This window comes from Chiloscyllium punctatum, chromosome 3, assembly GCF_047496795.1.
Source record: "Chiloscyllium punctatum isolate Juve2018m chromosome 3, sChiPun1.3, whole genome shotgun sequence".
Classification (NCBI taxonomy): Eukaryota; Metazoa; Chordata; class Chondrichthyes; order Orectolobiformes; family Hemiscylliidae; genus Chiloscyllium; species Chiloscyllium punctatum.
In genome coordinates, this window is record NC_092741.1 from 95,465,507 (window position 1) to 95,486,157 (window position 20,651).

Consider the following 20,651-nt stretch of genomic DNA (forward strand, 5'->3'; position numbering starts at 1 on the left):
CGCCTGATGTCAGTGATGTACTGGAGAAAGGGTTGTGGGTGGGAGGTCAGGTAGGATTACAGCAAGGAATGTTCACGTACCCGCAAAGAGACAGGTATAATTGGGGCACATGTGGGTACCCATAGCAACACCTTTGATCAGAAGAAGGCAAGAGGAATTAAAGAAGTTGTTCAAAGCGAGGATGAGCTCAGCCAGGCAGAGGAGGAGGGTGGTGGTGGATGGGGATGGTTAAGGCCTTCCTTCCATTATTTCCTTGACCTACACCTTTCATACCAGTCTCTCTCTCTCTATCTGAATGGGTTCCAGTTCCACTGAACAAATGCCACCACCACCGCCACCACCCCCCCCTGGTATAAGAGGCACTTTTTCCTAACTGCTAACAGTTCTGATGAGTCACTGGACTTGAACCATTAACTCTATTTTCTCCCCACAGATGCTGCCACACCTGTTGAGTCTCACTACCAATTTCTGTTCTCATTTTCATTTTCAATGTTGTATTCTGTTTGAAGTGGGATAAGTATTTCCATGTTTGTCTCTTAGTTGGTTGTTTGTTTTGCATTCTTCTTCCTTAATATGTTCCCTCACTTTAGATATGTCTTTTCCCATCACCTGCTCAGCTCTGAATCTGCTCACCTTTCCAAGGTCAATTTTGAATTGACTTCCAGAAGATCTTTGAATGTCTGAAGGAAACCTGCACAAACTTCCCAATGCTAGTTCTCGATAAAGGGATGAATAACTTTGTTTCTGACCTTTCCCACAAGCATGTGACTGCTGCTTGGTACCTTTTCTGATCACTTTGCAGTTGATGCCTCTACTCCTTCCTAACTACCATTCAAATCAGTTCCATTATACAGTTATACAATCAATTTGCACATGATCTTTGCTAATACAGACATCCACAGTTACTGATATTTGAATAAGTTGTGCTAAAATTCTGAAGAATATGCTTTTATCTACTTGTCTGTAAGATGAGAGCCTGGTTGCTTTTCCCATGTTGACTTTTCAGTGATTACATTTGGTATTTCAAACGTCATACATTTGACCATCTTCATGACTTGTCCCACTGTTGTCACTTTACGATGCATGTGTCGGATACTTTACATATCTTCTCCGTCAGCAAAACAGAACTGTGGTTAGAATGAGCATGGAAACCGAAGCATGGGCAACAAAAAACTTGCTTTCTAAAAAAAAACTTTGTGTAACTCTACACTAGTAAAGCATTTGCTCCCAATGAATGTACTTTAAAATTAATACAAGATCTCTTGATTAGCTTTGAAGACATCAAAAGTGTGTAGCTATTGAAAACAAGAAATAAAATGAAGCGGATTTATTGATGTTTCTGCTTCCCTAACAGTAAGGTGCTTGCATTGCAATTTGAACAGCAGGTTAAAGAATACTTATGGGCAACTCTTCATATCAGCATGTTGTATGGTCATAAAGTGCCTGTTGTGCAATTAGAGCAGATTTCTGAAGCCATGGAAAGGTATTTTGGAAATTTTTCACAAGTATGACAAGGTGTGATATTTAATCACTTCTAGAAATCTGAATAATTGGAGACTAAACCAGTAGGACTGGTTATAATGGTTGTTCTGAATCTACGTAGCCATCTGCAAATAGAAATGAGAAAATCAGAATAAGATCATTGGGTAGCCAAGTTAAATACAAAGCAGAGAATTATAAAGGCCAAACTTAAAAGGGAAAATGATGCAACAAAGAATGATGGAGTAAAAGAATGACACAGATTACAGGAGCTTGGGAGTAAAATTGTAGAGAAATATAGTACATTGAAAGAAACAGCTACCAGCATGGGGAAGAAATAGGCTTGGACCAGCTTTTTAACGTATTGGGAAAGGATCCACATATTCACTACTGTTTGGATCAAAGAGAAAATGAATAAGGGTGGAATGGGAGAATTAACATGACTGTTGAATTGGATTCTGATACACAAAAACTCATCCGCTTCAAAAGGGAAGAACAGTGAAATTCTAAATGGGTCAGACAGATTGAACATTTTCTTAAGACTTGTCTGCAACTATAATGGCATTTCTGTTTCACTTCTTCAGTATTGTAATTTTCTTTCGATATTATTCCTAAAGCAGTTATTTTTTTCCAAATATTGCTGACAAAAATACAGTTTGTTGAGTTTTGCATATGTACTCATCTGGACAATTCTCAATAAATATCAATATAAAGGGAAAATAACTTTTATACTTTCTAGGTGGAGGATGTTGTTTGGTTGGCAGAGGTATTTCCAAGGAAAGTGCACCAGATAATGATCAGTTGGCTGTTAGAAAGTTCTGACTTTGTCTGCTCTGAATTTCACTCACCTTTTCGAAATTACTATTAAAAGAATATATATCCTGATTGTAAAACTCCTACTTATAGGAGCTCATAGAATCATAGAGCTGTACAGCATGGAAACAGACCCTTTAGTCTGACTCATCCATGCTGTCCAGATATCCTAAATAAAACTAGTCCCATTTGCCAGTATGTGGTCCATATCTGTCTAAACCCTTCCTATTCATATATCCATCCAGATGCCTTTTAAATGTTGCAAGTCTACCAGTATCCAGCACTTCCTATGGCAGCTCATTCCCTATATGTACCACCACTGTGTGAAAAGGGGCAACCTTTAAATCTTTCCCCTCTCACTTTAAACCGGTGTCCTCTAGTTTTGGACTCCGCTACCCTGGGGGGAAATGACCTTGTCTATTTATCCTATCCATGCTCCTCATGATTTTATAAACCTCGATAAGGTCACCCCTCAGCCTTCAATGCTCCAGGGAAAACAGCCCTAGCCTATTCAGCCTCTTCCTATAGCTCAAGCCCTCCAACCCTGGCAACATCCTTGTAAATCTTTTTTGAATCCTTTAAACTTATTTGATTTCTTGATCATTGATAATTGTGGTGAAATCAGAGAAAATTAAGACAATGGTTGAAATTATTGATATATTTACTCATGCATTAACTTGCTTAATCTGTTAAATTAATGTATTTGGTTACATTTAAAGGGGCAGAGTCCTGTTGAAAATCCAATATTAGATTCACAGACCAGTTGCGAGAAATTTTGATTTTATTCCCCCCCCCTCCTACTTTTCTTTTATGATGCACTTCTTAAGCATATTCTGTTGTTGGCCACAGCATTGTTTCTGTGCATTCAGTTAAAAACAGATCTTTTGTTTATTTATTTCCCAACTTTGTTATTTTACAGTGTGACAAATTGGACGACTTTGTACTTGAGTGCCTTCTCTCTCTGTTGGGCTGTCTCAGCAGCTTGTTCCTTTTATTGAAGGTTATTTGCTGAAAAAATATCTTATTCTCTTCCTGCTTTCATGTCTTACTGTTTCTGTCATTTACTGTTTTTTGCTTTATTGACAATATATCCTCAGTGCACAGGACCAAGATTTTGAGCAGTCACCAATAAATCTTTCAGGGCATTGTTTATTTAACAAGCAGAACCATCAATTAACCAGTAAAGATATTGTAGCCATACAGAGCTTCAGCACAGTGTCACCCATTTTCCATTGTAAATTCTTGCATGATTAGAGAAACGTATATATATTAAAATATTTATTTTTATAATAAAATAACACGTCATATTTCCCAATTTTACATAAAGGGGCATACATATTAGTGGGTTTGGGCTTTTCCTAGTTTCTGGGAAAGATGATGATTTAAAAAAAACAATAAGCATACACTGATCTATTGCACACCGCAATCAGAACGTTTGTTGCACAGTAGTAGCTGTTCCTTTTGAGAAACACAATGTTTAATGAGTGGATTTAGCCGCATTAACAAATATTTAAATTCAAATGTGCTAAATCATAGAAATATGCCCTTTTGCCTCAAGAATGTGGTCATCTTTATATGGTTCCACATAAAGTAAGTTATAGAGTCATACAGCATGGAAACAGACTTTCATGCCAACCATGTTCCCAAACTAAACTAGTCCCACCTGCCTGTGCTTGACCCATATCCCTCCAAACATGTTTTATTCATATACTTACCTAAGTATCTTTTAAACATTGTAACTGTATCTACATCTACCATTTCCTCAGGAAGTTCAATGCACATACGAACTACACTCTCTGTAAAAATAAAAATAATTGACCCACTTTTTAAAAAAATCTTTCTCCTCTCACATTAAAATTATGCCCCCTCATCTTGAAGTCCACCAGCCTAGGGAAACAACACCTGCCTTATCTATCCATCTCATGACCTTACTAACCTCTATAAGGTCTCCTCTCAACCTTCTCTGATCCAGTGAAAAAAGTCCCAGCCTATCCTTAACCCATATCTTTCATTCTCAGCATCATCCTGGTAAATCTCTGCTAAAACCTCTCCAGCTTAATAATATCTCCCCTATAACAAAGGGACCAGAACTGGACACAGTACTCCAGAAGTGACCTCTGTACAACCTCAACATCATGCCCCAACTTCTATACTCAAATTTCTGGCTGTAACAGCTGCTCATTTTTGAAGTGTTTTAGCTGTTAGAGGTAACTTCCTCGAATTCCAGGAGCAGCAATTACTGTTTATATGCTGTTGTATTGTTTTGGAACTTTAGAGAGAAAAAAGGTCAGAACAACAGCACTTTTAAAAGGGAGAAGAACAGACAAAGGAAGCACATAGTGAGGACAGAGAGAGAGAGACAAAGAGAAAGAAAACCACATTGCCAACTCACAGAGTTAGCAGTTAGTGCCTTTTGCTGTTGAATTCATGTATTGCTGGACATTGGAGTGTGTCTGGGAAATTTTAAAAACAGTGAAATTCACAACTGATCTTGGAGGAACCTGTCTGGGCGAGGTCACAGCACAGAAGCAGATAAGTGGATTTTAAGAGTGGCCTTAAAATACGTCTGCAGTAGTGAGTAGAGTGGGTTCTTTCTTGATTGTATGTTTTATTGAGCTATATCTCTTGATTAAACTTAAAATATAAGCCATAAGTATTAATTTAACCTGGAGCAGTGTTTTGTAGAGAAATAAGTCAGTGCTATTTTCTGGGTCTGTAGATTGAAAGAAACAAAAATGGTCCTTAGAGTGATATGCTGTTCTTGTAGGATGTGGGAGTTTAGGGAGAGTTTACAGGTTACTGAAGATTATATCTGCAATAAATGCCATTGGTTGTGAATCCTATCAGATTGAATGGATCAGTTGGAGAGGCAGTTAGAGGCAATGAGGAATTTACAAGAGCAAGGGGATGTGATAGATGGCAGTTATTGGAGGGGGGGGAGGGTGGAAGTCTCAGATACAGTCACATAGATGGGTTAACTCCAGGAAAGGTAAGAGAGGTAGGCAGGTAGTGCAGGAGTCTTCTGTGGCTATCCCCATTTCAAACAAGTATGCTGTTTTGGAAAATGAAGGAAGTGATGAATTCGCAGGGGAATGTAGCACAAACAGACAAGTTTCTGGTATTGAGACTGGCTCTAGTGTAATGAGAGGTAAGTCTGGTTCCAAGCGATCGATTGTGTTACTCTAGTCCGAAGTACAGACAGACGTTTCTGCGGCCAGCAGCGAAAAATCAGAATGGTATGTTGCTTCCCTGGTGCCAGGATCAAGGATATCTCAGAATGTTCTCAAGGGGGAGAGGGACCAGCCTGAGGTCATTGTACACATTGGAACCAACGACATAGCAAGAGAAAAGGTTGAGATTCTGAAGAGAGATTACAGAGAGTTAGGTAGGAACTTAAAAAGGAGGTGCTCAAGAGTAGTAATATCTGGATCACTCCTGGTGCTACAAGCTAGTGAGGGCAGGAATAGGAGGATAGAGCAGATGAATGCATGGCTGAGGAGCTGGTGTACGGGAGAAGGATTCACATTTTTGGATCATTTGTGTAGAAGTGACCTGTACAAAAGGAGACATTGCACTTAAATTGGAAGGGGATTAATATACTGGCAGGGAGATTTGCTAGAGCTGCTCAGGAGGATCTAAACTAGGAAGGTTGGAGGGGAACCAGGGAGATAGTGAGGAAAGATTTCAATCTGAGACTGGTACAGTTGAGAACAAAGGCAAGTCAAAACAGTCAGGGCAGGCAGGGACAAAACAGAGAACAAGGTAGCATTGATAAATTAAATTGCAGTTATTTCAATGCAAGAGGCCTAACAGGGAAGGCAGATGAACTCAGGGCATGGTTAGGAACATGGGACTGGGATATCAGAGCAATTACAGAAATATGGCTCAGGGATGGGCAGGACTGACAGCTTAATGTTCCAGGATACAAATGCTATAGGAAAGATAGAAAGGGAGGAGGGAGAGTGGCATTTTTAATAAGGGATAACATTACAGGTGTACATAGGGAAGATATTCCTGGAAATACATCCAGGGAATTATTTGGGAGGAACTGAGAAATAAAAAAGGGATGGTCACCTTACTGGGGTTGTATTATATACCCCCTAATAGTCAGAGGGAAATTGAGAAACAAATTTGTAAGGAGATTTCAGTGATTGCTGGACCTCTTACTGAGATATTTGTATCATTGATAGTCACAAGTGAGGTGCCAGAAGACTGGAGGTTGGCTAACATGATGCCATTGTTTAAGAAAGGTGGTAAGAACAAGCTAGGGAACCATAAACGAGTGAGCCTGACATCAGTGGTGGGCAAGTTGTTGGAGGGAATCCTGAGGGATAGGATGTACATGTATTTGGAAAGGCAAGGACCGATTAGGGATAGTCAACATGGCTTTAAGTGTGGGAAATCATGTCTCACAAACTTGATTGAGTCTCTTGAAGAAGTAACAAAGAGGGTTGATGAGGGCAGAATGGTCGATGTGATCTATATGGTTCAGTAAGGTATTCAACAAGGTTCCCCATGGGAAACTGGTGAGCAAGGTTAGATCTCATGGAATACAGGGCGAACTCTCCATTTGGATACAGACTGGCTCAAAGGTAGAGGACAGAGGGTGGTGGTGGTGGGTTATTTTTCAGACTGGAGGCCTGTGACCAGTGGTGTGCAACAAGGATTGGAGCTGGGTCTTCTACTTTTTGTCAATTATATAAATGATTTGGATGAGAGCATAAGAGGTATAGTTAGTAAGTTTGCTGATGACACCAAAATTAGAGGTGTAGTGGACAGTGAAGGAGGTTACCTTAGATTTTGATCTTGATCAGATGGACCAATGGGCTGAGAAGTGGAAGATGGAGTTTAATTCAGATAAATGCAAGGTTCTGCATTTTGGGAAAGCAAATCTTAGCAGGACTTATACACTTAACGATAAGGTCCTAGGGTGTGTTGCTGAACAAAGAGACCTTGGAGTGCAGGTTCATAGCTCCTTGAAAGTGGAGTCGCAGGTAGATAGGATAGTGAAGAAGGCGTTTGGTATGCTTTCCTTTATTGGTCAGAGTATTGAGTACAGGAGTTGGGAGGTCATGTTGTGACTGTACAGGACGTTAGTTAGGCCACTTTTGGAATATTGTATGCAGTTCTGATCTCCTTCCTACAGGAATGATGTTGTAAACTTGAAAGGGTTCAGAAAAGATATACAAGGATGTTGCCAGGGTTGGAGGATTTGAGCTATAGGGAGAGGTTGAATAGACTAGGGCTGTTTTCCCTGAAGTATCGGAGGCTGAGAGGTGACCCTATAGAGGTTTGCAAAATCATGAGGGGCATGGCTAGGATAAATAGACAAAGCCCTTTCCCTGGGGTGGGGGGTCTAGAACTAGAGGCCATAGGTTTAGGGTGAGAGGGGAAAGATTTAAAAGAGACCTAAGGAGCAACTTTTTCACACAGTGGGTGGTACGAGTATGGAATGAGCTGCCAGAGGAAGTGGTGGAGGCTGGTACAATTGCAACATTTAAAAGGCGTCTGGGTGGGTATATGAATAGGAAGGATTTGGAGGGATATGGGCTAGGTGCTGGCAGGTGGGACTAGATTGGGTTGGGATATCTGGTTGGCATGGATGGGTTGGATGGAAGTGTCTTTTTCCATGATATATATCTCTATTACTCTATGACTCTACCTGGCTTTAGTAATGTCTACTGCTCTGCCCGCACTACTCTTCTTGGTTACTTCCTCAAAAAACTCAATCAAGTTTGTGAGACACTATTTATCTTGCACAAAACTATGTTGACTATCCCTAATCATTTCTTGTCTCACCAAATGCACAAAAATCCTATCTTTCACATTTACTTCTGACGACTTACCCATTACCAAAGTCAGACGCTTGGGTCGATGGTTCCTACGCTTCTCCTTACAGCTATTTGTAAAATAAGACACAACATTAGCCACTTTCCAGTCATTCAGCACCTCACTTGTGTTGATGGATGGTACGAATATTTCAACAAGGGAACACTTAACTTCCTCCCCATCTTCCCTCAAAACCGAGGTAACAGTAGATCAGGTCCTGGAGATTTATCTACCTTTCTATTTTCTCAGACCTCCAGCACCTTCTCTTCTGTAATGTGGACTGTTTTCAAAACACTAATATTAATTTTTCTGAGTTGTCTAGCTTTTCTTTCTCCACTGTAAAAACTGATGTGAAATATTAATTTAATATCTTTCCCAGTCTCCTGATGTTTAACACAAAGATGACCTCTATGATCTTTAGGGGATCCTACCCCCTCACTCTGGCTGCTGTTTTGCTCTTAATGTACTTGTAGAATCTATTTGGATTATCCTTAACATACTTAACTTTGCCTTCCTGATCTCCTTTTAAAGAGTGCCCTGCATTCTTTGTACTATTGAAGAGATTTATTTGAACCTAGTTGTTAATATCTAGTATGATTCTTCCTTATTCTTGACTAGAACCTCAATATTTTTATTCATCGATGTTCTCTAATCCTACCCAGCCTTACCTTTCACTCTAATAAGAACTTAATGACTCTGAGCTCTCATTACCACACGTTTGAAAGCCTCATTCTTACCTGACATCCCTTTATCTGCAGACAGCGTACTTCAATTAATTTTTTGGAAGTTCTTGTCTCATACCATTAATATTTGCCTTACTTGAATTAAAAGCTTTAATTTTTATGGAAGCTGTATCCTTTTTCACAACTATTTGAAACAAATAGAATTCTGATCACTGGACCCAAAGTGATCCTTAGTCACTTGCTCTGTTTTATTGCCCAAGAGAAGATCAAGCGTTGCTCCTTCTCTTGCAGGAACGTTTACATATCGATAAAGAAAATGTTCTTGAACGCCTTAACAAATTGCTCACCATCCAAGCTTTTAACACTATAGTAGTCCTGATGCTGCCTGACCTGCTGTGCTTTTCCAGCAACACATTTTTAAGCTCTGATCCCCAGCATCTGCAGTCCTCATTTTCTCCTAGTCCCAATCCATGTTTAGAAAAGTAAAATCGCCTACTATTATAACCTTTATTATTGTTATATATATCTGAAATATCTCTACATATTTATTTCTCACCTTCCCTCTGACTTGGTGGTAGGGGTGGGGGAGGCAGGGGGAAGATCTATAGTACAATCCCATCAAGGTGATCATTCCATTTTTATTTCTAATTTCAACCCACATATTTCCACTGGATGATTTTTCAAAAAAAACTTCTTTAGTTACAGCAGTAAAACACCACTCCTCCTCTCTTGCCTCCCTTTCTGTCCTTTCTATAGCATCAGAAACCTGGAACATTGAGTTGCCAGGCTTGTCTAACCCTCAGCCAAGTTTTTGCAATAGCTATGACATCCCACTCCCATGTTCCCAAACATGCCCGGAGTTCATCAGCTTTGCCTATATGATCCCTGCATTGAAATAAATGCAGTTTAATTCTTCAGTTACCTCATTCTCTAACTTGCTCTTCTCTACCTTTTCTAATTAACTTGTTCTTTTCAGGTTCAAAAACCATTCTCATTCTGTTTCAATTTACTCTGCTACTTAGGATCCCTCTACCCTGTCTCTGTAATAGTTTACAGTATCCCATAATAGAATTAGCAAATCTCTCCACTAGGATATTGATCCCTTTTCAGTACAGGTGAAACCCATCCTTTGGGGACCCTGTTTTCTGTCCTAGAAGAGACCCCAATGATCCAAGAAACTGAATCCCTGAATGTTACACAACCTCTTCACCCACTGATTTATCTCCTTTATTCTTTCCCTCGTATGAATTTGGCACCAGGAGTAAACCAGATATTACTACTTTTGAAGTTATTTTTTCTTAGTCTTATGTTCACTCTGTAAAGCCTTAATCTTTGATATCACTATGTCATTCCTACCAATGTGTACAATAATTTCTGGTTTCTTATCCTCCATTTTAACAATATGCTTTAATTGTTTTGAGATGTCCTTAATCCTGGTACCAGGAAAGCAACAGAATATTCTAGATTCGTGCTCACTGCTGCCAAATCTCCTGTCTGTGCCCTTGACAGAAGAGTCCTCTATAACCATTATTCTTTTAGGTTTTGTCAAACCCTGCCTAACATAAGATTCATTCTTAGTACCCAAGATCTGACTGTCTCTTCCATTTTCCTCTGAGAAGCAATCCTTTTCCACAATACCCAAACCTGAATTTCAGAGAGGAATAACCACAGGAGACTTTGGAACTATCTTCTTACCTTTCCTGACCGTCGTTCAGCCATCTGACTGATCCTGCTATGTAATCACTTCCTGAAATCTACTAGCCATATAACTCTGTCTCTTGTATCCCCGCAATGTCATTAATCTTGAAAAAAGGAGCAGCTTACAATAGCATCTTATATATAAAATACACTACCCCGCTTTAGCCAAAGAGTTAACATTAAGCATGCAAAAAATAAGGAATAAGATCAACTACTTAGCTGAACAAGTAGACCAGCATACAGCTCTCAGTCTCTGACTAAAAAATAATCTCACTCCAGAGTCATCCATGTGTATGCCTCTCCAAAAGCTCAGTAAATGCAACTCCATTATTTTTTAAAAAAAGCTCAAGCCATGTTTTTTTTAAAAAAGTGTATAATTTTATAGAAAAGTAAACCTGAGTTAGGTGCTGTCTCACTTCAGTTCCTAGTTGTATAGTTAAATAACACAAAATTATCCAAATGTCAATTTTAAATTGGTAAATGGCTTTTTAATTCACTGATACCTGGCAATTAAATTAAAAATACACAACAGTCAGAAACAAACTAATGCAAAACAGATCAGTGAATTCTAAAAATGGTTGTACCAGTCAGGATCATAATTGTCTCCCATGTTGATTTTGTGCTTTTAATGTAATTATGTGGTTAGGTCTTTAAATATGTGGATAGGGTGTACTACAAACTTTCTCTGATCCTGATCGTGATGATGCTGCATCAGTCACTTGTAATTGAAGTGAAGACTGTAAGTACTATTGAACAATCTCCAGTACCTCTTTAATGCAAAAGCTATCCTCTATGCTATTTCCTCTTTAGAGTTGCAGTGCCTGTGGTATATTAACAAAATGACAGTAAGCAGTAAAACACAATCCATACTTTGCAATTTCAGTAGTCATCAGTTGTCCATCATTGCATACTATGTGCTGTATTTAGTCATACTTCATTGTTGGCTGCTATTTTTTTCAGTGCCAGATTTACTAATGCTTTCCATCTTTATTTTACCATTTAATAACCCTATTAATCTCAGATCATTTTATTTTTTCTTGCTGATCTGCTTGTATTGAACTATTTACACATTGGCTTCAATTTTTCCTTCTATGACAGCAAAGTTTATTCAAGTACAGTGCAATCCAAAATGGCGCTATTGCTAGCAAATAATGGAATAAAGACTGCCGTATTTATTGAGACAATTCTGAAAATAATCCCAGGGCTCTTTCCCATTCACCCTTCCCAGCGTAGCCAGTATTTTGTTTCATGAGTTAGGGAAAGCTGTTGCTCCTGGATTCCTGCCCATAAAATATTACAAAGATTTTCGAAGGAGTATGTGAGAGTGGATGAGGTGATTTATCAACTTTTTTCCCTCCATCATCCTCCCATTTAACTCTAATAATGTGACAGGCTTGGAGAATCTGGGATGGGTTCAAGAAGTGATGAGAGGAGCATTCAATTGTTAGTAGAAGAGTTCTTCATGGCATACCATCACTGCTTTAAAAGTTGAATCAAGGGGAAAATTGGACATAGAATTCCTTGATAAAGTAAGATGATATTTCAGCTTGTTTTCTTTTGATTTCAGATTGTTTGTTTTTATTCATGAGCTTATGATATTAAAAAAAAGCAAATCTTAATTTTTAAGTATTCTCCTCTTCTGTAGTGTTAACTTCCTATTGGCAAAAGCCATTGAATAAAAGTGGAAGAAGATTGAGGTTTTGTCCTGTTGCCAACTGCCCTGGACTCCCCCACCCAGGTGTTTTCCCACTTGTAGAATGTGCATTAATATTTGAACATAGTCAATTAAAATCTTGCTAATTTTGTAAAATAGCTTAACAGCAACTAGGCAAGTGCCTTGCAACAAGATGTCAAAGGGAAAATTGGGGCCAACATAGTTTTTTAATGGAGACTTGCGTTGTATTGTTTGCTATGACAATGTGAAGTATGGAGTAGTTTCATGCTGAATAAAGTGTTTATCCATTAGAAGATGGTCATTGAACATTCTCCCATCACTTGCTGTTGGCACATGGCTTTAGACCATTACTGCAAAAAGCTGGGTAAACTGCACCAGAAAAATTAATTGTACTCTTCAATTAGTCTTTGAAAATTTTTGAACCAGAACAGAAACCTATTGCGTTCAAAGATTAATAGGGTCAAGATTAAAAGCGATAATGTATTACCGCCCCATAATCTAACCTTAAAATAACAACTGATAATACACCACTTTCCCAGACTCTACATTGGTATTATAGTTTAGAAATAAATTCTATTTTCAACTACTACAATTGTTTGCAACTTTCATATTGTGGATTGTTTTCCATGATTAGACATTAATCATCTAAGGCAAATTTCTGTTAAAACTAAGACAAATATATATAATATTAGGATTTTTCATCTTGAACCAGTTTCCTGGAATTCTGTCCTTTTACATGATTTCTTTTCACCTATAGTTAACCAGGATCTTTTCAGATTTGGGAAGTATGTGATATTGGTAGGCCCTGTAATTTTGAGGTTTGTGTTTTCATGAATTTGAGTGAAAAGAACGACCTGGAGATATTCATGAACAAGTAAATGAACTTTAGCTGTTTGACCAACAATCTCCTCTTTTAAACTGCAAAACCTGGATAATTGTAAGATTTCTGATTGCAAATATCTGATTGTCCTTTGAACTGAAAAGTACAGTTCAAAATACAAAAAAATTCAGAAGAATAACATAAAGACTATAAGTGATCAACATTTACAACTTTTAGTATGTTTCATTAGCAAATTATGCTCACTGGAGCTTCAGTCATCTTATGTGAAAATGCACACTGTTTGCCAGGAGAGGGATACAGAAATGACACATCCATCCTTGGTGAGGTTTTATTTTGATGGTTTGATGTCTCAAAAAAGGATGGAGATAATTTATTTCCAAATTAAGGTCGTGTTAACAATGCTGAAGCAAGGATTAATCAATGGCTTGAACTTGCTCCATTACGGTTGCATTCAGTGTATTAAATACTGTCAAACACATCCACACATCTGGAGAGTAGTATGTTGAAACTATCTTTTTTTTGAATAGCTGATAGGTACTTGAATATTTTATTTTCAACATGCAGAATTTGAACTTGCGTGTATGTTGCATTCCATATCTGTAATCAATCTAGAGCCTAGAGCCACACAATCTCAATATGCTAATTGAGTTTTCACAAATATATTAAAACTGAACATGGTACAGGCTTCACTTGTGGTAAATTTATAATATATCTTCATAGTTAATGTCAATTTCTGATGTCAAAGTTTAATTAAGCTTATTTGGATGGTTGTAACTTGTTGAGATAAAAATGTGATTCAACATAAAGAGCTCCTGTAAGGCATTATATATAAAAATTTCAAATTACATTCACTTTGTCAAGTTTAATTTTAACTAAATTTGAACATGATGGGAAGTTGGGATAGGTTGATCAGCATCCGTAGGCATTGTCAGCATAGCTTTCTTGAAAGTGTTCAGCTAATTTATTTTTTATTGGTCATTGTTGGCAAATCTGGCATTTATTACCAATCTCTAGTTATCGTGAAATGGCAACTTAAATATCAACCACAGTAGTTTAGGGCTTGAATCATGTGTAGGCCTTTCTAAAGTATACCAATGTGCAAGTTAAGTTTTAATGACAATCCCAATAATTTCATGGCCATTTTAACTGGCTTACAGATTTTAAAGTGAGCTCAACTTCATTGCATATTTTTGATCATGAAGTGAAATCTGTTGGATTGTTGATCCAGGCTTCAGCACCGCTAGTCTAATGACATGACTACTTATCCTTATTCTAATTCTTACCTTCATATGTCCTAATCCCCGGTCACTGGAAGTGAATATTGACTAGAAAATACTAAATCTAAAAGTACTCATCCTTCCTCATCATATACTTGAGATCTGTATCATTTTCTGTGCAGTTTAATTAAATTGTTTCCTTTATTAATAATACATTGCACCTTTCCAAATAGAAAATTCATGAACTACATTTGTGCAGATAATGAAGTAAATTGAAATGTTTCTATTATTTTTAAAATTGAGTCTGTGTACAGCAAGTGGTGGCTGCAGTGGGTGCAGGGTCTTAACTTATGCACATTCAGCATTTCCATCTCCGTAGTGGTTGTAAGATGCATGTGCCATTTGCACTCTTAGGACTAATTTATGTTAATACTAGTTTCAAAACCTAAGCATCTTCAGCATCAGCTAAGTTGTTCTGCATCATCCAACAGGAGCTGCGGGAAAGCTACAGCAAACAGCAGTTTGCCCTGGAGCAGCTCTATCGAATCAAGGATGATAAAATTCGAGCAATTGAAAGAAAGAAAGCTGAAGATCAAGCAAAGAAAAAAAAGGAAGAGGAGGAAGCAATAAGGTGATTTTGTGTATTATTTTAATGCTTAATAATTGAACTTTTTTCTATGACTGTAGCTGAAAATTCTACAGTATATTTGCATCCACTGAATTGTGTATGTCTTTGTTTTTAAAGTTAGGAGACCTAAAATGATCAAGAATAAGACAGAGTGAAATAAATTTAAATAGAATTGCTGGAAATTATTGCAAGATGTTTTGACTCATGCTGGGGTTTTCCTGAATGTGGCTACTTTTGGTTCTATACCTCCCTAGGCGACTTGTCTGTACAGTTCAGACATTAATTACAATTGATGCTACCTCATGATTGACTTATCAGAAACTGAGCTTGATGAAGTCCAATATGAATTTACTCCATCTCTTCCCAGAAGAAATGTCTGCATTTCATTCTAATTCTGCTGAGTTTCCAAACTGAAAGTTGCTATTGGTCCAGAAAGAAAGTTCATAGTTCATGGGAATTGTCATATTATTGAGACTCTGTGGTAGTTTGTATTTACCGTGTGGTATACTTAAAGACTTCAAATTTGCCACTTACAGTGCACAATGATGGGACAATGCAGGCCACAATGTAGTTTTTGACTGACCATCATCTGAAGCAACTTTGTAATTTTAAGTTGTACTACGTTTGTGTTTATCTTTCGTTTAGAAAAGCAAAGCAAGAAAAAGAGAATCTCTGGAAATCAAGAATCAAAAGAGAAGAGGAGATAAGACAGCAGAAATTGGAAGAAGAGCGACTTCAAGACAAGATCCGTGAGGAGGAAAATCAGAAAACTGAGGCATCTGCTGCTCGGCAAAGGGAAATAGAAGCAGAAAGTAAAAGGCTCTCTGAGGAGAAGCATCGTCGTGAAGAGGAGGAGAAAAAGAGACTTGCACAGCTTCAAAGAGAAGCTGAAGAAGAAGAGAAGAGGAAAGCTCAGACTCTAAGAAAAGCAGAGGAAAAACGCCAACAGGAAGAAGAAAGGAGAAGACAGGAAACAATAAAGCAAGGTGAAGCTGAGAAGCGTCACTCAAAGACTGATGTACAAGAAAAGTTGAAGGATGTTCTGAAATACCCTGACAAACCAACATATGGACTAAGGAAAGAAGGTACATATATGGGTTTTGACCAGAATAGTCTGATTTACTATCTTCTGAGTCTGAAGCTTATGAGTTCAGGTTCCATTCCAGAGACAGGAATATTTCGTTCCGTCTGACTTTTTAGTGCAGTACTGATGGATGCAATGTCATCCCTCCTGACCGGATTTATAAGATCTGAAGACTATTAAGAGAAAAGCAGGTCAATTTCAGTGTCCTGGCCAACCTATAATCTCAATTGGTATCACTTAGAAAGGAATACAGATTATTTCATTGTTGCTGTTCATAGAGCCTTGCTGTATGCATACAGTTATGTTTCCTAAATCACAATTTTGAGCACACTTAGCCAATGAAACAAGTCTTTCTTCTGTGAAGTATTTTGTATGTTCTGGAGGCATGAAAGTTGCTATTCAGGTGCAAGCTCTTAATTTCTAACTATTTGTCAAACACCCCTTTTGCATCAACAAATGCCAAATTGTGCTCTTAATTAGCTAGAAAGAACGGAATGTTGGAAGTGTTTGAGATGCCTGCTGTACACTATTCCTGATCTACACTAATGAAATCTTAACAGTTTGTGTCCTGTTGATCTAGTCAGCTTTCAGTGTATATGTTACATTTCACATGTTATATGTCTGCATTTTTGTAACAAGCCAATGTTTTAAGATACCTTATCACATATCTTCTAAAGTATTGTGTACACATTCTTTATTTGGGTCAAGACTTCAGAAAGTTGCATTTTGTCAAAGGCAACTTGTGTTTCACAAGTCAATTCTCACTTTCTTTCGAAATTTTTCACTCATTTTTATCTTACATCATGGATTCCATAAATTTGCACAAATCTAATTTTCGACTATTTTTGTTCTCTTGATTTATCCCTCTATTCCTTAACTAAATTAGTACGGTATTCCTTAACATTTTTGCAATCATTTTATTATTTAAGGAGGCTTTGCTGTTTTCTGTATAATTTTCTCTACATGTCAAGAGGATATGTTATCAGAAATATTTATTTATCCATTTGGGTTTTTTTTTAGGTTTTGTTCTGTTAATTTTATGGAAGGACACCTTTGTTCACTTTCACTGTTCTAATTTTAGTTTAACTGAAGGTTTTTCTTGAGTAATTTTCATTGGACTAACAGAATGAACAAGCAAGATTTGCTATAAAAACAGAAAAACTCAAGTTTGGTAGCATTTCCGTAAAGAGAAACAGCTCAAAAATAAATGTGACAAGAAAGGTCATCAACCTGAAAGCGCTCTTTAATTTCCACAGATACTGCCAGTCAAACTGAGTTCTTTCAGAATCTTATGTTTTTATTTTAGGCGCCCAGTAGCTACAGTATTTTGCTATTGTACGTGAGCTGGCATTCTGTTGGTGATGAGCATGTATAACTTGGTGGCTTCTACAAGCTAATCTGTTGCCTTGAGTCTTTTCTGTTATAGTTCTGGAACTACGAACTTTCTTGAGCTCAATATTCTGATCTCTCAGAGCAATGACAACTTCAATTCGTGTTTTTATGGACATTTCAATCATACAAAAATGCTTTTGCATTAAATTTAGTCATTTTCCTACAACTCACGTATATATATATTACATTAAATGTCTTACTCCACAAAGGGTTTACTAGAATAGACTATTTAAACATGTAAGCAAAAACGTTGAATAAATCAAATATTTTACTTAAATTACTGTGGCTCAGTGGTTAGCACTGCTGCCTCATGGTGCCAGGGGCACGGGTTCAAATCCAGCCTCGGAGGACTGTCTGTGTGGATTTTGCACATTCTCCCCATGTCTGCGTAGGTTTCGACTGGGTGTTCTGATTTCCTCCCACGGTCTAAGGATGTGCAGGTTAGGTGAACTGGCCGTGCTAAATTGCCTGTAGTATTCAGGGATTTATAGTTTAGGTGCATTAGTCAGGGGTAAATGTATAGTAGTAGTGTAGGGGGATGGGTCTGGGTGGGTTACTCTTTGGAGGGTCGATGTGGACTTGTTGGGCCAAATGGCCTGTTTCCACACTGTTGTAACTTTGAATCTGTTAGTAAACATGATTGACCATGCATAGTCATCATCATCAGATGTCCTTAGGAAGTCCTTTTTTTTTGATATTCCTGCTGCTTTCCTCACGGTTGATTTTCGTCTGTTTATTTCTGAACAATTTTCCTCAATGGAGAGCACTCCACAATCTGAGAGGCTGAACCTCTATAGTGTCATAACAGAAGACTATGTTGAGTACTTCAATAGTGTTGCACAAACCACATGACTCTGTTCGAGTATTTCATGACTTTGTTACCCAGCTATCAACTTCCTAAACCCTTAGTTTCAATGCTTGGCACATTGTTCTTAAAAAAAGACTAGATTTTATTTCTTGATATTATCCATCAAAATAAGAATTTGACCAATGTTATAATTTAAAATGTGCTTGCTAAGCAAACAAGCAAGAATCAATTAAGATTTTTTGTATATGTATTTTCTACAGTGCCACTCAACAAAAGTAAAGTCTCCCTGCCTGCAAAGTCAGCAATCTTGATAACTTATCGCGCATTATATCCATTTGAGGCAAGAAATTATGATGAACTCAGCTTTCAAGCTGGAGATCTAATCGAGGTAGGTTTTTTTTTCCAGTTTGACTAGTTATTCACTTGTTTCTTTTATTTTGTGTTACTGCATCTAACCATAGCATAAGTGAAAACCCAAGTGCTGTGGCAGATACATAAGGTTTCCAAAAGCTCTGTTTGCTACATCAACTGATCAAATAATTTCCAAGTTTTTCCAGCCTTTGTCACAGCAGCCTATTGTGTTCTCATGAGTTAGCCAAAAAAATACATTTCAGTGTTCTGTAGCTCAAGAAAATCCAATTTTTGTTGTTTTGTGATGTTAAATCAGTGGATATAAGATTTTGTGTTGTGGTATATGATATTTCTCTCGCCAACTCTCCCTCTATTGAACCAATTCTCCTTCTGTGTTCTATAGTTTAAACCTTGCTGATACATGGTTCCACAGGTGTCAATATTTGGTGCCGTACCTTGATAAATCTCAACAACAGTGTAAGACATTAGCATTATGTTCAGTCCCACTGTCATCCATTGACCCTAGGGATTTCAGCATAGCATTGCAATTTTTCAATTTTAGCTTTTTAGACTGGGTTTTGAAACCATCTGTAATACCCTCACCATTAACTATGTCTGCAGCGACCTTGAATCACGTTCTAGTCTGTGTGGATGAGGAGAAGGACGCGGATTTCAGTCAGAAACTTTTCCTTCACCTACCATCCCTGTTGTGTTAAAATATCTGTAAAATGTGTACAGTGTAGTTTATATGTATATGTATATATATTTTACTTAGCAATTGACATGACAACATCTGGGGATTGAAATGCAAGATGTTTTTTCAGCAGACTCTACTCCAGAATGTTCTAATTTTGTTGTGTAACACTCAGGTTGATGAAACAACTGAAGGGGAATCAGGCTGGTTGTATGGTACAATGCGAGGCAAATCCGGTTGGTTCCCAGTGAACTATGTGGAGAAAATGACAGAGAGTGAAGCCCCCTTATCACCCAAAAGAGCTTTATTGCCACCCTCAAAACCTTCTTCAACTACCTCAACATCTCCTGGGTTTGTTTTTCTGTTCATTTTCAGATATTAATGCTCATTTGAATTTTACCATTTGAGTTCTGTAATAACACAATTGCAATTTGAATCATTATGGCTCACTTGTGATGTTAATGCTGTCTTCCTATGTGAAGTATTCTTGTTACTGAGATTCTAATTAAAGTTTTTAATAAAGTCTTGTTGAAAGTTAGTCACCCCAACCTTCTCAAGGGCACCCAGGCCTGGGCAATAAATGCTGGTCCAGCCTGCAAAGCCACACCCCCTGAATTTCTATGTAGTGTTTGCTTTGTTATCCTTTTGGCTAGTTTATTCCAGATTTCTTATTATCTTCAACAATGTCTTTCCTTACTTTTGTTAATGTTACCCAAGAAGCAAACAATAAATAAAGAGAGACACCTGGAGAAACTCAGGAGACCTGGCAAAGTCAATGAAGAGAGAAACTGTTAACATTTTGAGTCCCATAATTGGAATCAGAATAAGTGTTCTGAAGGATAGTCTAATTGGACTTGAAATGTTAACTCTTGCTCTTTCTGCAGATGTTACCACAGTAGCTGAGTTTCTTCAGTGCTTACTGTTTTTATTTCAGATCTCCTCCATCTACAGTACTTTGCTTTGAACAAGTTAGAAATCTGAAATAAATACCAAAAATGCTGGATGCAGGTTCAGAGTGAGAAACAGAGATTACAGTTCAGATCCTTGACCTTTCATCAGGACTTGTCAAGTTAGAAATGCCAAGATTTTTAAGCAAATGAAAGAGAAGAAGATTTAAAAAGAATAAAAAGGGAAGTTCTGTAATAAGGTGGAAGACTGGAGAGATTAAGTGCCAAAAAAGTTGGTTGTGCAGCCCAAAGCATGTATTAATGGAACAAGTAATGAAATACACATAGCTAGAGGATGTATGAAGGCTAAAATTCTAAATAGCTGATGTCAGAATGCAAAACAAAGGGAAAAATGAAAGTAAAACAGAATCTTCAAAGAAAAGACAGTGGTCAGTGATTGAAGTCTAAAATTGTTGCCCTCAGTCTAGAAGCTTTTAGGATGATGCCTCATCTAAGAATGAAGTGCTTACACTGAAAGTCATCGAACATTTCAGGAAGCTGAGGACTGAGGG

General features: G+C 37.7%; 1 protein-coding gene across 9 annotated transcripts in view; it reads left to right on the forward strand.

Moving 5' to 3' along the window:
• The window catches only part of itsn2b (intersectin 2b), a 202,361-nt gene that overhangs the window by 109,100 nt on the left and 72,610 nt on the right, over positions 1 to 20,651 (forward strand). For 5 of the 9 annotated variants that reach the window (XM_072556764.1, XM_072556757.1, XM_072556772.1 and 2 more), the window contains 5 exons: positions 3,212 to 3,292; positions 14,727 to 14,866; positions 15,509 to 15,948; positions 18,408 to 18,535; positions 19,368 to 19,543. In XM_072556764.1, coding sequence (XP_072412865.1) covers positions 3,212 to 3,292; positions 14,727 to 14,866; positions 15,509 to 15,948; positions 18,408 to 18,535; positions 19,368 to 19,543 — 965 coding nt within the window. The remainder of the gene's footprint in view (positions 1 to 3,211; positions 3,293 to 14,726; positions 14,867 to 15,508; positions 15,949 to 18,407; positions 18,536 to 19,367; positions 19,544 to 20,651) is intronic. The other 4 variants (XM_072556801.1, XM_072556809.1, XM_072556827.1 and 1 more) reach the window with 1 other exon arrangement.